This window comes from Lepisosteus platostomus, chromosome 2 (assembly GCF_059453375.1).
Source record: "Lepisosteus platostomus isolate fLepPlt1 chromosome 2, fLepPlt1.hap1, whole genome shotgun sequence".
NCBI lineage: Eukaryota > Metazoa > Chordata > Actinopteri > Semionotiformes > Lepisosteidae > Lepisosteus > Lepisosteus platostomus.
Window position 1 is genome coordinate 73147053 of NC_142612.1, and position 23874 is coordinate 73170926.

The following is a 23874-nucleotide window of genomic DNA, read 5'->3' on the forward strand; positions in this document are numbered from 1 at the left end:
GATTGAAAACATTGAGTTCCTTTTAGTCTAGGACTTTCCTTTAAACGTGACTGTATTTGATTTCTCTTCTTTGGACTTATTCTAATTCTAGAGTAGCAATATCTTTTGAGTATTACTCACTTTTGAAAATGGATTTTCAAAACTATTTGTATTCAAGGTATTGTAGCACTCATGGGTTCACATGGGTATGCACCCTCACCGCTGCCGGTCAGGTTGGCCCCCCCACCGATGGGCACTCAAACCCAGGCCTCCAGCCTCACTTAACACAGACCCAGCCAGTTGAGCTAAGGGGAAATCTCCTGTCAGCCTAACGGCTGTGGTCCTTGCTATTCACAGGGAAGGGCGGTGACGTGACCGCGCTGATAAACCGGCTCGAACAACTTGCAAAGGTGGCCGTATGCGTTACAGTATATTCAAATACCGTAGTAACCAAAACTGCACATAATATTCTAAAAAAAAGGTCTTCCTTGAGCATTGCGTGATTTTAACATAGATCTAATCTTGAAATTGAATTTTGATGACGATTCCTGTGGTACTAATTGCACCTGTGGGACTAATTGCTCCGTGATGGGGTCTGGGAGCAGGAGGTTCAACAGGACAACCGGATGAACTTGGCGAACTTGAGACTCCGAAGGTAAAGGGCCCAGAAGTGACGGAATGGAGTCATGTATCCTGTTACGCCGATGAGGGGGTCAGTGTGATCACCACTCTCGGAGGAGAGTGCGTGTAAGATAAAGAAAGGGAACCTAAAAGAGAGTATAAAGCAGTGTGACAGGGGAGAATGAGAGCCTGTCCAAGCCCAATGCGGTGTCAACTACCCCCATGGCACCACAATCTCTAGACATCAGATCCTCAAACCAAAAAGTATGAGTGGGACACAATCAAGAACATTGATCCAAGCTCTTGCAAGTAAATGTGATTCAATAATGCTTAGTTACAAATTTTGATCCAACAGACTTAATTTCGGATACAATTACAATGTGGTGCACCGCCCATCCAGGCCCAAAAGAGTTTATGAAAAAACATTTTTCAGATAGGATAATAAAATCCTAAACCTGACCTGGGCCCCCCAAAACCAGTAAAAAGCTTGAAATTCCCTAAGTGGTGCGTGAATGTTAACCCTAATCCTAGCTAGGGGTGTCAACTGAGCATTTCCACGATCTACAATCAAACCTATCTGGGCATTTGATTTTGACATGATCCTCAAACCAAAAAGTAGAAGTGGGTCACAATCAAGACCATTGTTCATAGCTCTTGCAAGTAAATGAGATTCAATAATGCTTGGTAACAACTTTGATCCAACCAACTCAGTTTTGGGATACAATTGCTGTTTGCTGGACCGCAACAACGAGACCCCTGGGAGTTTCTGAAAAAAAAAAATTCAGATAGGAGGTAAAAACCATTCATCCTTAATCTGACTTGGGACCCAAAATGCTGCCCATACCTTAAAAATTGCCTAAGTGTGTGAATGCTAACCCTAGCCCTACCTGGGGTGTCAAATGAGCATTATCGCTAACTATATCTGAACATCTCTGGGCATAGGATTTTGAAATTTTCCCCAAACCAAAAAGAATCATCGGGAAACAATCAAGATCACATATAGAAGAACTTCCATTTGAATGACATTCAATAATGCTTGGTAACAACTTTTGATCCAACAGTTATATAGTTTTGGGCTACAATTGCTGTGCGGTGTACCTCGACAACCAGGCCCCTGGGAGCTTCTGAAAAAAAAAAATTCAGAAAGGAGGTAAAAACCACTGATCCTAAACATGACATGGGACCCAAAATCCAGCCCTGAGCTTAAAAACTGTCTAAGGAGTGTGTGAATGCTAACCCTAACCCTACCTGGGGTGTCAAATGAACATTTTCACTAACTATAGCTGAACTTCTGTGGACGTACTGTAGGATTTTGACATGTTCCCCAAACCAAAAAGAATGAATGGGAAAGAAGCAGACCACTGATAGAAGCACTTTCATATGAATGACATTCAATAATGCTTGGTAACAACTTTTGATCCAACTGTCTCAGTTTTGGGATACAATTGCTGTGCTGTAGACCGCTACATCCAGGCCCCTGGGAGCTTCTGAAAAAAAAAATTCAGACAGGAGATAAAAACCATTCATCCCAAACGCTGGGCGTTGTTGTACTAATTAGCCCGAACTGCAGGGGACTGTGCATCAGAACATTTCAATTCACCTGATTAGTAGGTTAATATGTACTGTAGGCCACGTTAATATACAATTATTACAATTAATTACAATTATTACTTTGTCTGTTTCTTGTTTATATTTAAATGAAATTTCCTGACAAATTAATGTTCGTTTTTTAACTTAAGAACTGCATTTAGGCTACTATTTACCGGATGAGATACTCAATTGCTATTAGTCACGAAACAAATGAGAAGCGCAGCTGCGCGTTTGAAACGGAATTCTACTGTACTATTGCGGCTTTGCACATTGCTATTGCTAACTCGTTACAAAAGACACCAACTAATAACCAGTAAAGTTAACAGTTTTATTTTTAACAGAACTGGAAATTAAACTTAACAAAATTACTTGAGTAAAAATGGAAACGTTTATTGTTCCTCTTACCTTCTAAGCATTTTTATTTTTTAGGGTAGTACATTTATTTTCCATGGTGTGCCTTTTTTGCTTACTTTTGAGACCATTTTCTCTTGAAATAACGTTTTCTCTCTTTCCTCCTGTGTCAATAGGAGCTTACAGTACATTTCAAATTAAGTTCTTTTGTGGTCAGCTCCAACATCTTCCTTTCAAAGTGGGGAAGAGCTCACTGGCGTGTTGCTCTGCTAAATCGTGTTGGCTATCATCTCCCTCTGCCTGGTTATTGGGATCTTCTGCACCACTCTCCTCCACATCAGCCCTCTCCACTCCACTACACCAGCTTACATGAGTGTCCAGGCCAGAGGGACCTTCGCTGTCCGAGTCAGTCTCGTCTTGTGGCTGCAGAGAATGTCCTTTCTGTTCGGATGTTATATCTGAAATGTGTTCTTCGTTTGAGACCATCGATGATGTTGCAATATGTACAGAGAAGTACGTACAGAGACAGTGTTCCAAAGAACTATCATAAATAATCATGTTTAAGTTGACGAGGTTTTTTCTTTAACGTATGCTTGCATTTGCCTACAGATATTATTCGCTGTACCATCCATTTCCTCATCATCCCTGCTTTCCTCTGATTTAGGAGGTGTCTTCGCTAGGCTAGAAGAGAGCTAATAGGACCTAAGTTTGGAAGGCCTCTTGGTTTGTAGTTTTTAGAGGAAGGGTTTATGATTTTTTGTGTGTATTTGTTCCATTTTTTTTTACTATATATAATTGTTTGTTAGTTTGTGGGGAGCACTGTCCTAATAAATCATCACTTTTGTACTTAAGTACTGTTGCGGCTGAGCTATAATTCTGTTTTAAAAGAACTCCCTTGGGCACCCCTCCTGCCCTCCCTGTGACCTGAAGGTGCTGACAGTTTCGACTGGAGCCCCGTGAAAGATGATGGGTATGTGACGTCCACTGTGCTTCCTGAAGTCCACTATCATCTCTTGTTTTGCTGATGTTAAGTGTGAGGTTGTTGTAGCTCCACTTCACTAGCTCTGCTACCTTGCTCCTGTAGGCGGTTTCATCATTGTTGCTGATAAGACCAATTACTGGGTCGTCATCAGCAAACTTGATGATGTGGTTGCTGTTAAATCTAGCCACACAGTCATCTGTAAATAGAGAATACAGCCATGGGCTCAGGCAGCAGCCCTGGGGGACCCCTGTGTTTAGGATCAGAGGGGATGAGGTTTTATTTTCAATCCTCATCACCTGGGGTCTGACTGTCAGGAAATCCAGGACCCAGTTGCAGATGGAATTGCTGAGGCCCAGACCCCTGAGCTTGACCACCAGCCTGCCTGGCACAATTGTGTTGAAGGCTGAGCTGAAGTCAATAAATAACATCCTGGCATATTGTACAGGAGGTGTTCCTCTTGTCCAGGTGCTCAAGAGTGGTGTGAATGGCCAGTGAGACAGCATTGTGTCATACATCTACTGTATGTACCCATCAAATGCCACAATTGAGAGTGTTTTCCCAGTAGAACAGGTTATCTTAAAACTTTTTATCTGACTCAGGTTTGGAATACCATTGCTGAGCACCGCAATGTAAGACATGGCCAGCCAAGAGTCTTCGAAAAAAAAGTTGCAGATAGGAAGAAATTATCACTCATCCTAAAGCTGCTTTGTGACCCAATGTTCAACATTGAGCCTAAAAAATGTCTAAGTACAGTGGGATTGCTAACCCTAACCCTCGCTGGGGTATAAACTGAGCAACTCTCGCGTCGTCGCTGGATGGATTACTCAGATTCGGACCCCTGGACCGTGCCCTGACTTTTCTATGGACTCTTTTTGGATTGGATACCTGTGTCTCTTCTCCTGTTCCCCGTCTCACGAGCTGTCCCTGTTCTGCACAAATAAATCCCTGCTTGTTTGCACCTAAGTACTGTACATCTCCTTTTCCTCCAGACTCTGCCGCTCGCATAGGGTCTTATTACAAGCCCCAGATGGAGTTCAGGAGTAAACTGTGACTCCAGTTATACATCAAGGTGCCCGTTAAATACCAAAATTGAGAGAGTTTACCCAGTAGAACAGGTTTTCTTACAACTTTTGATCTGACTCAGGTTTGGAATACTATTGCTAAGCACTGCAATGTAAGACAAGGCCAGCCAAGCGTCTCCGAAAAAAAAGTTGCAGATAGGAAGAAATTATCACTCATCCTAAAGTTGCTTTGTGACGAAAGTTCAACATTGAGCCTAAAAAATGTCTAAGTAGTGTGGGATTTCTAACCCTAACCCTCGCTGGGGTATAAACTGAACAATTCTGCTATCTGTCCCTGAAGCCCTCCATTCATCAGATTTGAAAATGACCATGAAACCAAAAACTATGAACCTTAAACAATCAAATCCATTGGTAATTTATCTTCTTGGATAATGTCTCTTCTCTCAGCAAATTATTATAATTTAAAATCACTCTTAATATGGTCTTCACATGAGTACAGTTAATAGGACAGGGTTAGGGTTACAAGAACCATTTTGATTCCAGTTACTTCCTGTTCCACTTGACATGACATAATTGAGAGATTTTTCCCCAGTCGGATGTGCTTCCTAACACTCTTAATTTTGTCCTGTACATTTCTAGTATACATTTCTTGAAATGTGCAGCACAGTGTAAGCAGCCATATACAGTACAATTTCATTAACGAAGAGTTCCTCAGCTTCACTGTATGAGATATTCTAGCTGCTCTTATCATGGCCTCCACTCTGCCGTTTGTTACAGTATGTCTTTTACATGAAGGTCTATAATGAGGCTCTCAAGACACGTTCTTGTTATCCACAATATATTTCTTTAATAATTTTGTATGAATAATACTCGACTCAAACTATTTATTTCACTCAATCAGTTTTCGTCAACAAAGGATTCAAAATGAATGTAGCACATCTCTCACATACATTGCTACTAAGACATTGAAAACCATTTGGTTTTCGTATACAAATATTTATTTCCATAATTAACTTCCCCATATGACTATATATATAAAATATTCCCTCTTATAGTGTGTGAGCTAGGTATTACCCATGATAACAGCAGGCTCCCTAGCAACATACAGCTAATGAGCAAATGCACATTGTTTAAACATGGAAACTTTCAAGAACACCAGAGAGATATGTGCCTCTGTCCAGAGCAAATAAGAAAGCTTTGAACCATATGGGTCTGCTTAGAAGCTTTTCATCCCTTGAGCGATTATATTTCTTAATTAATTACATTTGATTTGTTTGGATACATAAAACATACGGCAAGTGTTCACAGAAAATGAGAGCGTTGACTCAAAAAAACAACTGGGGTCATTTATAAACTGTTCATCAGATAAAATAGCTAAAAATAATAATCATAATTCAACTTGTTAACATTTTATCAACCTATCATTCTCTTGAAACTGGATGGACATCACAAATAAAGGATATAGAGCTGCATCCTTCAAGTATGTATTTAAAAGCTTTATGTCACCTCCTAAAAAAATTAAACCAAAGTCTTTCACAATCCTAGTGAAACATAAATTACAATGATTAAAAGCAGTGTTTTATGTGATTGAAGATAAGAAATATTTTTTCTAAACTCATTTTTTTATTTTCAGCATGAAAGGTTCAAAGGATATAGTGAGTAAGAAGTGTTCAAATGTTATACAGTAGTACTACTATTGTTGAGTATTTAAAATTGAATCATACTGTATGTGAACTATGAGCTAAAACAGCCATAAGACTATGGCCAGCAGTAAAAGTATAATAAAGGACAACAGATAAACTTTTCTACTTTTTCTTTCAGAAAATTAATTTTTTTGTATTTCAGATCATTTTCTTTGTAATTTAAATGAACAATTAAAAACTCATTTCAACTCACTCACATTGGTCACAAGGAAACCAAGGTTGAATTCATCTGTTTTTCACACAATGTTTTGATAACTTTGGTATACAATTAGTTGTAAAAGTGTGAGTTCCAACTTTGTTAATATCTTCAAAATATTTTGTAAATATAATTGTATTAAATAATGTTATAAATTATTAACTGTAATTATTAACACAATCTCAGAGATATGAGGGTTCGTTTCAGCATTATGTTTGTTGAGGTTTCTTTCAAAGAATAAAACATTCCTCTTATAGTTTTGTTTGCTTCTATATTAGGGCTTTCTAGTTAAATGAGAGGAATAAATCAAGTCCTTTGGTTGGCTTACAGGGTTATTATTGTTAAGGATCACCAGTTCTATTTATACCAAAGGTCTAATTTATTTATAATGGTTTATAAATGAACAATTTCTGAAAAAAACCATTATATACTAATGTTAGCATTATTCCTTCATATCCACAGGAACAACCTCATTTACTATTCTTAACATGTGGAAGTAGCCAAGGAAAATATGAAATATTTAGAGGTTATCCTCCATCCTTCCCCACACAGTAAATGGCTCTGTGTGAATCCTTGGAAATTTACAAATTCTTACGGCTCTGGCTAAAAATCAAATAGATTCATATATGCAGAATGAAATGTTTTTTTTTGTCAGTTTCAATCTCAAACATGAATATAAGTGGTTTCACTTGAGGCATTCTGTGGTCTTTTCCAGCTGCTGTAAAAATATTATGGGCAATACCACCAGAAAACACCAGAGAATAAACACTGTGCAAGGCTATATGTCAATTTGGCTGTGCTTTGAGATATTCTGATTTTAATTATTTTAAAAGATGATCGGAAATATATCTCCCACTAACCTCAGGCTGCGTATTTTTTTTAATGACTATTGCCTAGCAGTAGTGTCCTTGTTAATGATATTGAATATAGCCTCCTTTCTAATACCATGCTCTTAGAGGTCATTTTTCAGTGTTATGTTTTTTTTTATCTTACATAGAAGCTTTTAAAGACAGTATAGAGGATTGATCTCTAATGTTTCCATATTTATTAATTTTGCAGATAGGATTTTAGCAAGATACATTTTTGACGGTCAAAAAAGTAAGCTTAATACTTAACCTTGAAAGGTTTGACCACAAATGTTTATATCTTCAGGTCCCTTGTAAACAGAGCACAAAACACTTCGTTTGACTTTTTTGTGTCACAGACCCTAAGGAAACTAAACCCTTACTCATAAAATAAAGGCTTACAATCACCTACCACACTCATTGTAACCTATATTTTATAAAAACTCCTCTGTGTCACTGAAGACGAATTACCTCCTACACTTGCTCTGAGCAGACCTGATTCAATTAACTAAATTGGGACAGGAATATCCTGCTTGAACTAGTTCACTAAGCTTCAGTTGATCCCTCCAAATCTTCATCAAATTGTAACTGAGTCAGCTGGGTTAAAGTTACAAATTTTTCTAATCTGAAGTAGTTCTCCTTGCAGAAAACATCCAGGTTTTCCATACTTAGGAAAACACACCAGATTTCTTAAAAGCCTATACAAATTGCACTCCTTTTTTGTTGGAGAGTCAGAATTAGTAGCTAGTTCAGTTTACATTACATTACACAGACTGCTAGGGGATAACTTTAAAACCTTTTATTTAGCTGCTGATGACAAGTATGCCCATGGACATATCTCAGTTGAACAACACATTCCTTGTCTGCGGACACCATGAAGCTCAGAAAGCACATGTTATCAGAGGATGGAGAAACTCAATCCTCTTGTCTTTACACATGAGCGCTTTACAGGCTGTTCGATGTATCTGTCTGCAGATCAACAACACTTCAGGTCTCTCTTCTCAGTCCTGGAGATATCCTTGTTTTATCAATCCTAGAATCATTGCTCTCTTTCCTGTCTTAGAAGCAGTTTCGTGAGATCTAAATATGCAGGAAGCCAAGTGCAATGAAGTGCAGTCAGATGATTTTGTCCACTTACTGAGCCAGCGGTCAGACCTTGCAGACCTCTTATCTTCTACTATCCCATAATTCTATTGGAGTCCTTTCATTTTGTCATGTGTTTTATGCTATTTGACCTTCCGAGCTGTCAAACACAGTAACACTGCACTGCGGACCAGTGACAAAATGGCATAAATATGGTATTGGTGTCACAATATTCTACAACCTGCACTCCTTCCCATGCAAAACACAGTCAGGTTGTCTGAAATGGAATGCTGTACACAGAATTGCAATTTAGCATATACAGTAAGAAAGCACGGCGAATGTAATAACATTACACATGTAAAGCAGTAAATTAAATCCCCCATCCTAGACAATTCTTCAGCCCTTTTCACTCTCTTTCTGAACTGATGGAGTGTTTCACCTATTAAAAGTCAGTTAATTAGACGCATCAGTTGGTACAATATTCCTGCTAAGCAATTCTTTTTTTTTTCCATAGATGCTTAACAGTGTGAGTTAGAAACTATACAAAGTGAAGAAAACAATAATGGAAAAAGTTTTTTTGGAGGGACAAATATCCTAGGACACTGCAATAAGACAACATGAGCAGATAAGGATGATTCTAAAAGTAAGAGAGAAGTTTTTATTCTTTCACACACATTACTTTGCCTAGATTGGGGTGTCTTATTGTGATATCTGGGTGAACAAAGGTGGGATTCTCCAACTTTCACTTCCCTTTCCCTTATAAACAGATAAGACAAGGACTTGCATCACTAAATTCTTAGACAAGGAAAAGATATGATAATCTGAAGTTTTTTTTTATGAATAAGTCATAACAACTGAAAGACATTAAAAAGATGTGGGAGGATATTTCTCTCTAAGATAAAAACCAGTGTTAATGAAATATAATGACTGAAGTGCTGTGTGAGAATAAGGTTTTAGTTTGATTGCTAAATACCTCATTCATTGACTGTCCTCAAGAAGAAATGAAAGCTGTAAGAATAAAAGACTGGAATCACCTACAGTACATACAGTTCTACTGCATAGATGTGACAGACATGTTCTGCAGCTGGTTTGTTCTTTTGGACAGTAAGTGCTCTCTCTATTTTATTGTAATGTCTTTTCATTAATATAACTCATTTCTCGCCTTCACTTTTTGTTAAAAGTCACTAAGGAACACGATTTTAAGAGTTTTTTTTATCACCACTTTAGATTAATAATAAAATACAAAAACATGAATCGTATTGTTTTATCAGTAGCAGAATAGTAAATAGAGCGCTTTTTGTCACTTTGAATATTCAGTACAGACAAACCAGTGAATAAAGAATATCTTGAAACCACAATAATTCAGCACACTTCCCTTTTAAGAAGTTCCAAAGGAGCTAATTTTCTAGAATCTAGTTTTGCATCTGTCTGTTCTCGTAAAACTAAAGGTTTTGTTCAAATTTGCGAAACATGATTTTGTTTCATTTCGGCTTAACATAGAGTATATACCATGTTACAGTACCTAATCGACATACAGTGTAGTTACCATATGTAGTATAAAAAATGCTCTATATACTCTAAATTGTGGTATAGTCTGATCAAAAATTACACACTGTTAACAATCACCCACGACCGTCATTGTTGGCTCATTTTAGAAATTGTAGCACGTTGCTTATTTAACACTTAAAAAACAAAAGTTAGAAAGAGCTGATGAAACAAAGCGCGTTTATCTACTACAATCACTGATACAGTCAACTGTACCTCTATAGTACCTTTATATCTATAGTAAAAACATCAACTGTAATCGCGGATGTCTCTTTTGATCGCTCAGTTCCACTGATGCAGAGGGACCAAAATGTTGAACCAGACACGAACGAATTCCACTCGCAGCTGTTAATATTAATATAGATTTATAACCTCCTTCTATACAGATGCACGACCTATTTAAAAAAACATTACCTCGACCACATCTGGTGTACTTGTGAAAAAAATGTCTCTTGGGATTCATCAGTAAAAAACGTATTCCCGTTTAAACAAATCTCATGCAAGGAGATGGTACTCTCATAGGTACGAGAGTTTATGGAGTAAATACCAATACACTAAGGCAATTACATTTCATAGGGGTAATCACAGATCCCATTATTATACAATGTTTACTATCATATTTTGGTAATTACTGTGATAAATCAAGGTAATGTAGAGCAAAACTAAGTGTATTTTTACGGAGTAAACGGCAGTTCACAGGGCTGTATGTGATACCAGTGGGCCCCTCTGTTTTATTTCCAGATTATGGAAACAGCTCCAGAAACTGAAAACGAGCCGACATCACTGAGAACCAATTCAGAAATGCCAAATGAAGTTTAAAAATACTGTACATGCTGCAGGAAGGCTCAGAGATGCCCCAGTGAATCTGACACCTCAGCCTATTTCTGACACCGACGCACAAGTGCTCAGCGAGTGCTCGGTGCAATTTTAAACATAATATTGGGAACTACTGTAACTTTTCCACACGGGAAGAACTGAAATTCCAAAGTAAACTAGATAAGAATCACCCTGCAGGCGGACGGACACAAACAGCCCAGTTAGAGCTCACAATTCGTCTCCAGTGGGTGAGCTGCTCGTAACAAATTAACCTTTTTCAAGTGAACCCATCAATGTCAGTTTAAATATGTTGAAAAAAGCGGCTCTTCTTATGAATATTAATGCATCTCCTCCCAGTGACGTAACGGTCTAGTCCCGGGGTGCGCTAGTCTGTGCTCCTGTCCTTTCAGATTGACTAGTAGTGAACAGCACTGAGCGATCTTACTGTGTAGCTGCTGGGTATCTTTAGAACAAGCGCGTCTGTTTTTTTTTTTCTCTCTCGCATTGCTTTCGTCTTTGATTTGAAGAAAGACTACGCGCGGTGCCTGAGAGGTCAGCGTGCCCTGTGTCTCATCATGAAGAATCTAAGAACATCCTTGGTGTTTATTTTGGTAACGCTGGGGCTCTGTAGCGTCCTTGCAGGGAAAGGTGGGTAGAGAAGCGCTTTATTACAGATTGCCTTGAAACCAGCGATCCGACAGCGCGCAGTAGCTGGGGCTTGTGAAGAGCAGAGGGAGTCTTTATTGTTACGGATGCACCGTTATGAGCATGAGAGCGGAACGTACAACTGTGAAATTCAGTGAACATCTTTGCTAGAAGGATTTGCAGATGCATGATAGGTGATTGTCCTGTTGGACTCATCTGAGTGGAATGTTTCTGTTACCAGTTGGTCCGCAGTGATAAATGCACATTAAGCAAGCTGTGAAAGTTTTAAGTTGTTACCTTGTTATTTCGGATCTTTATTTGTTGCACAAGTTGTAACAATCACCGATTGTTATTATTTTCTTTGGTTAAATGTTTCGGTTGAATTTTTAAATATTTTGCTCGTGTGTAATAAAACAGGATATGATCTTAAGAGTCGGTACTACCTCTTTGCAGATGTTGGGAATAAATATTTTAGCTTCCTCCTGGAAGCTCTCGGGAAGGTTAGGCTTTGTTGTTAAAACGGGTGATGTTTATTTATTACTGGTAATGTATCTTTCATCTTGAACATGCACACCGAACGTCTCTTCACCTGACGTAAAATATCGAAATAACTGAAAAGACACCTTACCTGTCTGCAAAATGTGGAAGTAGATTATCCTGGCAAAAAAACAGTTATTGGGCATCGCCTAGTTCGGTATGCGAGCTTTACCTTTTGGCATGTGTCTGGTATCGAACATCTGAAAATTTATTTTAGGAACATCCCGATTGTGCATTCAGTCTTGAAGGAAACCGTAGGAACAGACGAACTCATCCGAACTCCAAAGTGCAACATACGCATTTTTGAAATAGGATTAAAATCGTGAACTGCGTAATGGAACGAACGTTTTAATCTATGTACATCTTGCTCGACGTTAACTTTCGCGAAGTATGAAGTAGATCTTTTTTATATTCTGTAGATCAGTCTCTCTATCTTAGATCACAAAACGCAGGGCAGAAGGCTTTGTGGCTTTTGCTTTAAAGTAAACAAATTACCAAGGAGGCAAAGGAAAGCGAACAACTAAGGTTCTAATTAAGTCCCTTGGGATGCTATACGGCTTTAAAAATATACAGAAAATTGAAACAACTTTATTTTTATAGCATACTGTATCCTGGTTAAATTTTATACTGTTAATCCAATACCCATCTGCATAAAGAAATGAGAAAAACTTGGGGAAATGAGAAGAAAAAAATAAATAAATAAACCTTTCCTCTTCATGATCAGATTTCGTTGCATGTTGCGGATTAAAATGGGAACACGCTGTTGGTACCTGACAGTTCCGTAAATTAACATTGCGAACACAAATTCGCTGATGGAAGATACAGTACAGTACCAGCTTGTTTCAGGTGTTGCAAATCTGCAGTGAGAGTTCATATGCAAGCACGTGATCAAGTTATTTACAGGGGCATGATTATACCGCCGCGTGCCTTGCGGAATGTGATTTTAAATGTAAATTATTTTGCATTTCACGGTTTGTGGACGTATGACTTTCTTTAATTGTAGCCCTTGGGATATTTTTGAAAATACAAAGGTAAGCGGCACTATCAGTAAATAACCTAAAAGACATCCGTGTTGCCTTCATTTTCTCCTCCATTTCTAACCTCTCTGCATTACCTGACAAACCCGATACAGAGCCTTTCTTCTGTTCCACAGATTTACTTCTGAGTTCTCTGACTGGGTGATAAGTGGAGAGCTGCCTTGAGCATGACATTTTGTGCCTCTGAAGATTTATACCCCTGAATTTTGATAGTTTATTTTTAACAACCTGTTTGTGTTTGAAAAGGAGTGCATTTTAAGTACTGGTACTTAAAAAATAACTCTTGTAGATGTCTCTTATCCCGATCCATTGAATCACACAGTTCTCTATGTTTAGCTAAATTGTGATAAAAAGTACAGACCTTAGGCCTCACAAATAAACATTCATATTGTTGAAAACAAGTTGCTGAGATGATTAATTTAAGGACGTTTTAGTCAAATTTTAGTCTCCAAGCAGCAACTGAGCTCACTAATGAACAGATAGGCTGGGATGTTGCACCTGTGGCCCTAAAGAAACCTTTTCGTGCTTTACATTTAATGGACAAGTCTGGTGCCTACTCTCTGACGTCTGGGGATTGATTTTATTCACTTTTGCTCTTCAGTGTTTAAATACTTTTCAGGCAAAGTGCAATTTTTCTCAAACCTGCAACAGCTACAGTAGGTGAGGAAAACTGGATAGTGCTACTTGTTCAGTGAATGCTCAACCCGATAAGCTGACAGGTTCACAAAGATTCACATATTCTGGGTGGGAAAAGGTACACCTATGAAAAAAACCAACTGATGCATTGTGCCGTTTAGACAAGAGTTGCATTATAGGAGTTGTGAATAAAGCAAAAGATCCGCAGTGCTGGTATCATGTTAAAGTGACTGGAAATGTCGTTAAGATCCCTTAATTTAATGATGCTGCGCACAGAACAGATGGGAGTAAAGAAATCCAAGAGATTGAAACATTTTGTTGGCTTTATGTTGACTTCCTTTTCAAAGACTCTCCAGTGATTAGTGTCTGTAAGAGTGGACATGCAACGTTAATTTCACTGCACGCATCATTAGTAGCAATGTGAGCTCAGAATTAGCTGCACAAAAACTGACAAAGAGCTGCTATGTGTCATTTTGCCTGCGAGGTTTGCTAATAGTTTTCACAAGTCTGAGCGGCCTTTGCATGGAAGACCACATTCAACAACATATTGATTTTTGCTGAGCAGGAGATGCGAAAGTAAAAACACGACAGAGCTTTTCATAGTGTTTGAAACCGATTGTCAGTTGTATTGTAAAAGCTTTAACTGAGAATGGAGGAGAAAAGTGCTTGTAAAATTCCCAAAATCTTTAAAGCATGTGACAGCAGTGAAGTCACGATCCTTTACTGCCATAACATTTCTTTCACCTTATTAAAACCAAAATAAAAACGCAGAGTTGAATTTCAGTCAGGTCTGAACAGTGTTTCCTCATGAAAAAGCTATTCTCAATTTAAAAAAAAAATGACAAACTGCTACTCTTTTTCCTTTTTGAAAAGAAATGGTATGTTTGGGAAACCTCTAATGTAATGCTGCCTTGATTGTGATAACGTATCTTTTCTTTTACATTGTGTAAGATGTGTACGCAGACAGTAACAAACTGCACAGCGCTGCCCTGTTCGATTTTAATTTACTACTGCATCTCACAATTCACAAGGAATGGAGATGGAGGTGGAGGAGGATCACAAGCCACAAATGCAGAATGTGAGGTTTGCTTATGGCATACACCGCTTCCAGGAAATGTACCGTTGGGGTGAAAGTAACTTGGTTGTCGACATACTGTACCTCCTGAACTTAGGTTAGGAACTCAATTAGCCGAACCTTTCAACGGTGAAAAGTGTTGTGACGAGTTTCAAGGATTTTAAGTCATGTTTTGTTTTAAATCTTGGAACCAATTATTAAGCTTTTATCAACTATTAATCCCAAACAAATCCCTGCAATGCAGAACAATTGTTTTAAAAGAAAACATCTTTTGGAAAATGTCATATTAATGGTGTCAAAACAGACCTGTAATAAGGTTGATTTCAATAATTAAACTATGACATAACCACAGCCCCCTGCTTTTTATTTTGTGAATTTGGATTCTGCTTCAGAAGCAGTACAAAGGTAGCAGGTAGCTGGCATAATGTCCTTCAGGCTCCATGCTGTTAGGCAACCATTGTCAGTTTATTCATTGACATCTGTTTAGCCTGTAGTAAAAGATAGAAAAGGGTTTGCTGTGCTCTGTGAATCTCTGGCTACATTTTATTATGATTTCATGATCAGTTGTAGTCTTCGCAGATGATTTTACATTTGTTTGTAATGATTTAGAGTTATGATTTTCTTCTAAATGAGAATAATTTACGTGACCAAGAAGGTTAGAGTTTGCAGTTTTTTTCCAAGGCAAAATCATGTTGTGAATTCACACAAATCCTAACCAAAATAAAACCAAGGCTCTGTTTAAAGTACAGCAGAGCTCATGGTTGGGAGACTGCAATGAGGTCATTAAAAGGGTCTCCAAAGCAATTGGAATTCCATTTTTTATCTTCGGGTCTGTATCCTGAAGCAATAAACAATCATAATTATTATATTCTTAGAGGCCATCTTTCAAAATATAAAGGAATGCAGTTTTGTCTTGGCGACAAAAGAAACAGAAACATTTGTTTCTTTTGACAGAGCAAAAGAAAATCTGTTCTGTGATTATTGGTGAACAGCTTCAATAAAAAGACAAATTCTTTGCTTTTCACTTTTGTGGACAAAAAGCATTTGAACTTTGTGTAGTCCAGTGGCAATATATTAGTGCGAAGCCATCACATATACCTTTGAAAAAAGCTTCTCCATTGACTAATAAAGTAGTTAGATGGTAGAGTAATGCTTTCCGAGTCTGAAATCCTCTTCTCATGTCTTTACATCCACTGCAAAAGTTCAGTTTTTAAAAGGATATCAAATATTGGTCAAGGGTACTCTTGGGTCTTTATAAAAAGAGCTTGTTGTGGAGTGCCTTCAAGTTCTTTTATGTAAAACATTTTCAAGACAGCAAAAAGAGTTCATAGCTAGTGACCTGTGTGTTGATCATTCAGTTTTTCCACTGGAATGGAATAAGGTAGAGTTTTTAGCTGACAAGCCATTAGATTTTGAAATAAATGCGTTGGGGTTGAAACTGTGTTTTAGCTCAGCATAAAGGGTGATTGTTAAAAGCAGCACAAGGGTTGATATGCCTTTAGCGCCTTCCTGCTTTCAGCTTTAAAGTGAGATTATTTTTAACATTTCAGGATATATTCCTTACATTAAGGTGAATGTTGAAGGTCTTAATTTGGTAAACTACTAGCTCTGCATATTAGTGATCATATTCAGCATTGCCACAGTTAAGAGTTTCAAAACACATAGGATACAGTAGCTGCTGCTTATTACTATATTATTACTATAGATTATTATCTAGTTAGTTTCCAGCCAAAAATGGAGTGTCTTTAAACATTTTCAGTAAGAACAAACGCTTTCAAGCATACAGTATGTGTGCTCAGATCAGACATTTCAGAAGCCACATTACTGAAATACGTACTGTATGCTTTAAGTTTTGATTCATTGTACAGTGCAGTTTTATAAAATAAGCATTAAACAAATTACGAACACTGAAAAAAAACCACCCTTTACTCCACTCAAATTCAAAAGAAAAACAAATGAGGCATACTGTATCAGTGCTGCATTTTACAGCTAGTACTACTTCTAAGAAGAAAGAAACAAAGATATTGATTCACACTACAGTGCTTATGGAAAATGCTGAGTCGTCCAGTTTTGTCTCACTTCTCACTGTAAATCCCTCTCAAATTTAAATCCCAGTTTTAAAGTCAGGATGTGGAAAACACATATACACACCAGAAGGGTTCTGTAGTGTGCATCCAAGGAATGTTCCCAGTACACTGTGATTGTGCTGTAAACTTGGGTTTGGAAGGTGGCACTCCTGCAGATTTAATATGCCTTTTTAAATAAAGTAGTAGATGAAGAGCTGAAAAAAAATCTGTTTTATTGATCCAATTAAGCCAATAATGAGTTAAAATAGATAGTTAAAAGAGTTGTTCCAAAATGAAAACCTGCATGCCTGGAGGACAATTGGGAACTCCCGCTATCAGCAAAAGAGACTGAACAAAGTTGGCGGTAAGCAGTATGACATACTGTATGCTAACATCTGAAATGTGGGCTGGTTCCTAATGAAGATGTTGTTGATAACCAGAAAGTGTCTTTGCAATCTACTGTAATTTGACTTCTGAAGAGCAGAACAGGAGAATGTTTGTATTTATTGTGCTGCAGGTTGAAAGGAAAGCTGGGGCTACAAAATATAAAAACTGGAATCAATGTTTTTGAAAAATGTACACTATGATAGCGGTTTGTCCCTGTCTTGAATTTCGAATTGAGATATGCAGATTTTTTCAGATTCACTCTCTTGCCAATTCAGTTGAGAACTGCCGTTTCTTTGAATCAGCAGACGAGTTAGTCTTTTCAGGACACTTCCTAACCTGCTGCTGTATGATCAAACTTCTGTGCAATTTTGATAAGATCATGGTTGGAAAACCTTGAGAAGGTTCCAATGAGTTACCAGATGCATTATGTTCTATCACTTGTTCTGTATATTGGGTACAGCAACCAACTGACCAGAAGTTTTTGGATACTTGTAAATAAATCACCCTCTGCATGATTGAAGTCCCCAAGTAACAGATTTATGGGCTTTTTTTATTGAGAAATGCATCTTTGACATGTTTTATTACTGTTCTTTGTCTAAGGATTCCACAAGGCTACAGAAGATTTATGGTTTTGTATTATATAAAAGACTGAAAATACAGTAGCTTGTTTGATTTAGCAATGCATTTGTATACCTACATAGCTCAGTCATAAAACAACACTTAAAATATGATCATGCGGTATAATGTTTGACTCGTTCTCATCAGCAGATGGCAGGCACTGTGTGAAAAAATAAATCCTAGTAAATTTAAACAGACAACAGTAAAACAAATCCGTATTGGAAAAAGCAAATGTGATTTGTATGAGAAGCTAAAAGAAAGGGATTAAATTTATCTATTTCAGGTTATTCACTGGTGATCCAGTGTCCAGGAGGAAAGTTCTGTAGCAGGATGTAAAATTGACAAATTGTAAAGTATGAATTATGAACTTTAGAGTTTGAAACAATAGGATATGGCCAGGTTTCAGGACACAGCATTTAATGTTGCTTGATAATGAGCCATCTGCTGTTGAAGAGCTAGTAATAAAATTAAAATCTTCCATGATTTCTTTTCATTTTTCAAGGATCAATTTCTATAAAACATCATATAAACCCAATAAAATATTGTACACATTTGAGGCAATATGAATTTGACAGTTAATTGTATTTTTTCTCAGAAACAAAAGAACATTACTGACTAAGCACAATAAATCCTAATGGGACCCATTTGAAATACTGGATAAGCCAAACTGAAGCATTTGCAGTGTGCCATAGTTATCAGTGTTTTTGTTTTGGATCCTTCTCTTGACACATGTCAACATTTTAAAATGTGTATATATTTAACCTTATGATTGGTTCCCCTTACCTATAACACTCAAGGTGAGTTTAACTTGGAGGAAAAAACGTGCAAGTTTTTCTGCCTGTTATTCAAGACTACTCATATGTACTGAGAATATCAAAAATGTCTACCATATTGCATACAGTAAAATATGCAATGTAAAAAATGTGCTGTGTAATAAACTGCTAAAAACCCAAATCACATTATTTTTCATTAAACGTAACAAAAAGCAAAGCAGTGTAAAACATCACATACAGTATAAGCCCAATCATCCCTTACTACCCCTATAAGCAAAGTTTGGGCAATTTGCCCACACCATGATAAATGAATTAGGCAGTTTGCTCACAATTTGCTGGAGGGTAAATCAATTTTTTTAACAAAGCTACAGTATATTGCAAAGCCCATTACTCTGTGCAGACACAACTAATTCACACAATTGGAATGTTTAGTGTTTCAAAGAGTTGTTACATAGTCTAATGTGTAGGTGTTTATGGACACAAACATTCTGAATAATTTCAGTTTAATTAAAAATAAGTACTACAGAAATTGTTTAAAGAAGATTCTGTGAACAGCACCATTAAGTTTTCAAAGGGCAAGACATCTGCAGATTTATTGCTGAATAACTACATTTTGTGAACATTTTATGACAATATCTTAATTTAAGTAATATGTGTGCATATTACCTATCAGATGGTATGCTTTTTAAAAGAAAAGGGTTATGTATTAATAGTATAATATATATATATATAAATAATTATATTAGTCAATAACTAAAATTGGGTCATTTCAAACCAATAGTCTTTATTTTACTTTTTGAAGGGAGTCATACTTTTGGGAGTCATACAAAATACTGTGAGAAATTCTGATCACATGCAAAGATAAAGATTCAGACACGTTGAAGCTAAACAACTTTAAAAATAATCCCAAAGAGACTTTATTGATTTTATTTCAAGACGTAAATAATCTGAAATAAAAAAAGTATGAGACAGCGGCTAGCCTGTCAGCAAGTGGTAGAACAAATTATTTCTGCTTCTTCACTTGGTGTGTCTGGAGGCAATGAAGGAGCTATTGCAATTGAAAAACAAAGTTGGTTCAACTGGCTTACTGATAGCTATGCAAAAAAAAAAGGTAAAATACTTGATTTCCAGGTCTTTTGTCACATGCTGAGTTTTCTGATGCAAATGTTTGTCCTACATCATGTATCTTTCAGGGAAGGCAATAAGGTTAGAAATTTGAAAGTGTAGCTTGAAAATCTTTGCGAAACAGAAAGTGGAGATCAAACCTTTCAATAGGTAGATCGTTTTTATTGAACGTTCTCATAGAAAAAGAACTTCCTTAGTGGCCCTGAAACACTGTGTATTGATGAATGACAAAAATGTGAATTAAGTTATAATTTAGTTATAATAATAAATAATGAAAGCCCATTTCTGTTTTGAAGAAAAAAGCAACATTTTCTTTAACGTGTTAAGCCATCAGCTATGTCCAGGAGCCAACATACAGTGTAATAGGTGTCTCTGGACCATAGAGAGTATTATGTTTTTAGAGGCTAGGAATGTGATGGGTTTCAAAATGGGAAAGAAAAAATTCAGGAAAGAAAAAAAAGGCCTTCTGGTGTAGGAAAAAAAGCATAAGAGAAAAGCTAACAAAAAGTGATGTGTAGCATTTCCATGCATTGACAAGGAAGCTGTAATGATGGTGGGCAGATTAGGAAGGAAACTTGAGACATGTGCCTTCCCCCTGTAGTGTTCATGCTCATGTGGAGATCCCTCAGGGCTTGTCACAGCACCAGCTTCATGTGCTGAGTGCTGCAAGCTCCTGTGGGAGACCACAGACTGGTGCAGGGAAGGCAGTAGGCATAATGGATTCAGTGCATAGAAGACCATTTTCATTTATCAGTTTAAAAGCCAGAAGCTTTGTTTTGTCTCTTCCCTGTGCTGTCTAATCATTTTGCAAATATGCTCATTAACATTTAGTCTTGACAGACAATAAGTTGTGACAGTGGAATGTAGGAGACAATTCACATTACCAAATTGGCCATAAAATTAATATGGAATACTAATTTTGGTAGATAAGATAATTGTGTGCAGTTGTGAAATATTACTTGGAATATAATTGCAAACAGTTGATGGTTTAGCAATTAATAGCATATGGCAGTAACAACTATTGTGGATGGAGTTAGGAAAAAAGGTAAACAAGTGGATAGAAGCAACGTCATCATGTACTGTACATGTCCTCATGCAAATACAGTTTTTTTTTCATAATTCTTTGATGAATACAGAAACTTCCCATACTTTGTTGTATTGTGTAGATCACTTCTAATCGGACTTTGTACAGTGTATATGGTTAAGCAAAGTGAATGTCTGTCTTTTGGCTTGGGATATTTACTTTCATGATATGTTTCACAGGCAAGAATTATCACCTATCCTGTGCTACACTTGATTAGGTTTAAATGTATTTGTTAAAATGTGTCTCGTTTCATCAAATCATTTCCATATTTCCAACATCGTTGCTTGAATGGAATTATCATTTCTCCTGCTAGGCAGTCGAGCAAAACTCATTTTACTGTGCATGGCTGATGAAAAGACCGCTCATGCTTGCACAATCCAGACATGGTGCCCTGTTACTGGATCTATTTATTTTTCTTAAAAAAGGAAAATCCATAAGCTATTCTGAAAGTTAATCTTGAAGGCTGAATAAAGGAGCTTCAGATTGTTTCCTGTGGCGCGTATACCAGTTAACCTAAGCCTGTGTATTTTAATTGTGCAAAGCTTGTGAATTTGAAGGCTATGGAGATGCTGGCGCTTTTTGGATTTATAATACAATCTGTCCTTAGTCATGAGACCTGCACATAAAATTTCATTATTACATTTTACCAGTGATATAGGCATTGAAGACATATAGATGTTTTCCTCTGTACTACTCTATCAAGTGTGGATGGACAAAAAATGTTGCAATGCAGTGCCTCCTGATTGATGTGCTTCAGTCCTGCCTTTGAGAAGCACACAAATCAAGGTCCATTAGTTTCTGGAGCAGCAAATTCATTAAGAACCCTCTCTTCTTGCTTTTTCCCTCTTCCTCTTCCTCCTTTATCTACTTGTTCTGCTGTTTTTTTTGCAACTTTCTTTTGTATTTATTTTCTCCTCGTTTCATTTCACCTTCTGTTTTTTCACCTGCTTTTCTTTTTTTCTCTTTCCTCCAGTCCTCCTACTTGTCCTTGCTTCTCTTCAATTATAAATCAATATGGTTTCTTGCATTGTTCAAAGATAACAATAGTCTCTTTAATAGTGTGAATTGACTGAAGGGTGCATTATATTTATATACTGTATACATTTATAAAGTACAGGTAGGTTTGGCTTCATACAGTGTAATAAAATATTGATTATATATAGTAAAAAATAAAAATATTGGCTTGCTGAGGAGTAGAAATAGTATTGTTCCTTGAGATGACAATTCTGCACACAAGTTATAATTTGAACAAAAACGCTTGATACTCAGTATTGGTGCTGTATTTGATTATAATGTAAAATGTAAGTATAAAGTATACAGTACTGTATATACATATTTTACTTGTACAGCAAGAAACAATCATGCCCCACTTGAATGATGAAGATCTGTATGTTATTATCAGGGAAACAGTCCTTCAAGTGAAAGGCTACATCTTCAAAGTCACAAGGTTACCAGAGCATTTCAGGACCATATCATCAAGCTGATGCATTTGTTTTTAGTCTGCAAGTAGTTACAGCACAAGAAATTTCAGGAAGGAGTAACTTCATATCAATGTAGCTTGCTGTGTGCATGATAATTGAATGTTCAGAGCCTGTTCAAGGATAACATGCTGACAGCTAAGAGATGATTGTCATCTTCTGTGGACCAAAGAACATCAGAGGTTTGCGATGGATAGAATAGTGGATTTTTTATTTGCAAATGAATTCTGTTTTTACCTTTACAAAGCTGACACAATATGTGGAAGCACATTGGTGAACATTGTGCTGTTGCTCTAGCTACCTTGTGGGGTAGTTGAAGAGAGATCATGTAGAGGAGAGATCTCCGTTAATACAAGTGTACAATTGTAGCAGATTTAGGGTAACCTTACTGCTCAATGATACTGAGATGCATCCAATTTGGAGGTTTCAGTTTTCCAGCAGGACAATGTACTATAAGACCACACATTCCCAGAATTACAATGTGGTGACTTTAGGGCAGCCTACTATAAGTATTATTCACATATGAGTCAAATAGAACATATTTGGTACCAATATACCAATAGAACTGTGACTGGCCAACCTTTTCCAGCTGGCTGCAGCTACACAAGTAGTGGGAAAACATCTCATCTGTGGGTTAATACTAACTTTACAGTGTTTTAATTTTGGCAGTTGAAGTTCTTGTCTGTAGCTTGGCAAATGTCAGCGGTGCTTTTCAGATTAGAGAGATTCTCTTCAACCCTGACTGTGAACCATAGTATTCTGGAGTGGTCTTGTTTGGTCATACCCCAGCACTGGTTAGGCTTTGGCTTTCTGTTTGGTTGTAGTCAACTGTGGCCAATAAAAGCACCCCAGTTGTTGTTGCAGTGCAGTAAGTGCTGCTCTGATCTGTCTGAATCAGTGCCAACAAACCCAGTTACTCCTTTATCTTACATTGCAAGTTTGTGCTTGTGAATATCAAATGCTTTTCCTTGTTAACAAGAAAAAATGAGGCACTATTCCCATCAGTGGACATTAACCTGTCATGTTACCTGCTGACACATTCAAATCTCTTCATCCAAGGAATTTATTTTTCTTTTAACTTGCACAAATTGTTTCTCAGCTGTTATTTCAGTAGATCTACTCACATTACGTTTCATGATACAATAGCTTTTGTATAACTGTCCCTTCTATTGCTTTGATGTGTGGAACCTTCTAAGACCATTCCTGTTTTTTTAGTTCTTTCATCTGTAAATCCCATAGTGAATGGCTCTTATCGACTGATGAAAACTAAGTTGCATCTTGACTCATATATTTTGACTGGGGCTGTTCTTTTTTCATGAGCATTTGATACTTTCATTGTCTCAACTCCTATCCACATTCATTCTTCTAAGATACTTACAGTATGGTGCCATTTCTTCAAGCGATTTTGTAAAAGCCTTTCTTTCCTGAGAGATGTCATGTGTACCATTTCATAGTGGAACACTGTTTTCGCGCTGTGCGGTTTGGTGCTGTATTTTACTGCCAAATTATTTTTTTTTCTAGAGGTGGGGAAAACATGATAGCATACATAAAAAAGCTGTCATGAAGTCTATTTTAAATTGATATCTTAATTGTTCCTCAGTTTCCGGAGCAGTATTTTCTTATTTTACAAATAAACACACCAATGCATCTGTGAAATGCTGTCTAATTTTGTTTTTTAAT

The 23874-nt window shown here is 37.1% G+C and overlaps 1 protein-coding gene across 1 annotated transcript in view; it reads left to right on the plus strand.

Moving 5' to 3' along the window:
- Nucleotides 1-11113: 11113 nt before the first annotated feature.
- LOC148677077 (calsyntenin-2-like) overlaps nt 11114-23874 on the plus strand; it is a 235700-nt gene continuing 222939 nt past the window's right edge. The window contains exon 1 of the mRNA XM_088617597.1: nt 11114-11381. Coding sequence (XP_088473723.1) covers nt 11309-11381 — 73 coding nt within the window. The 5' untranslated portion in view covers nt 11114-11308. The remainder of the gene's footprint in view (nt 11382-23874) is intronic.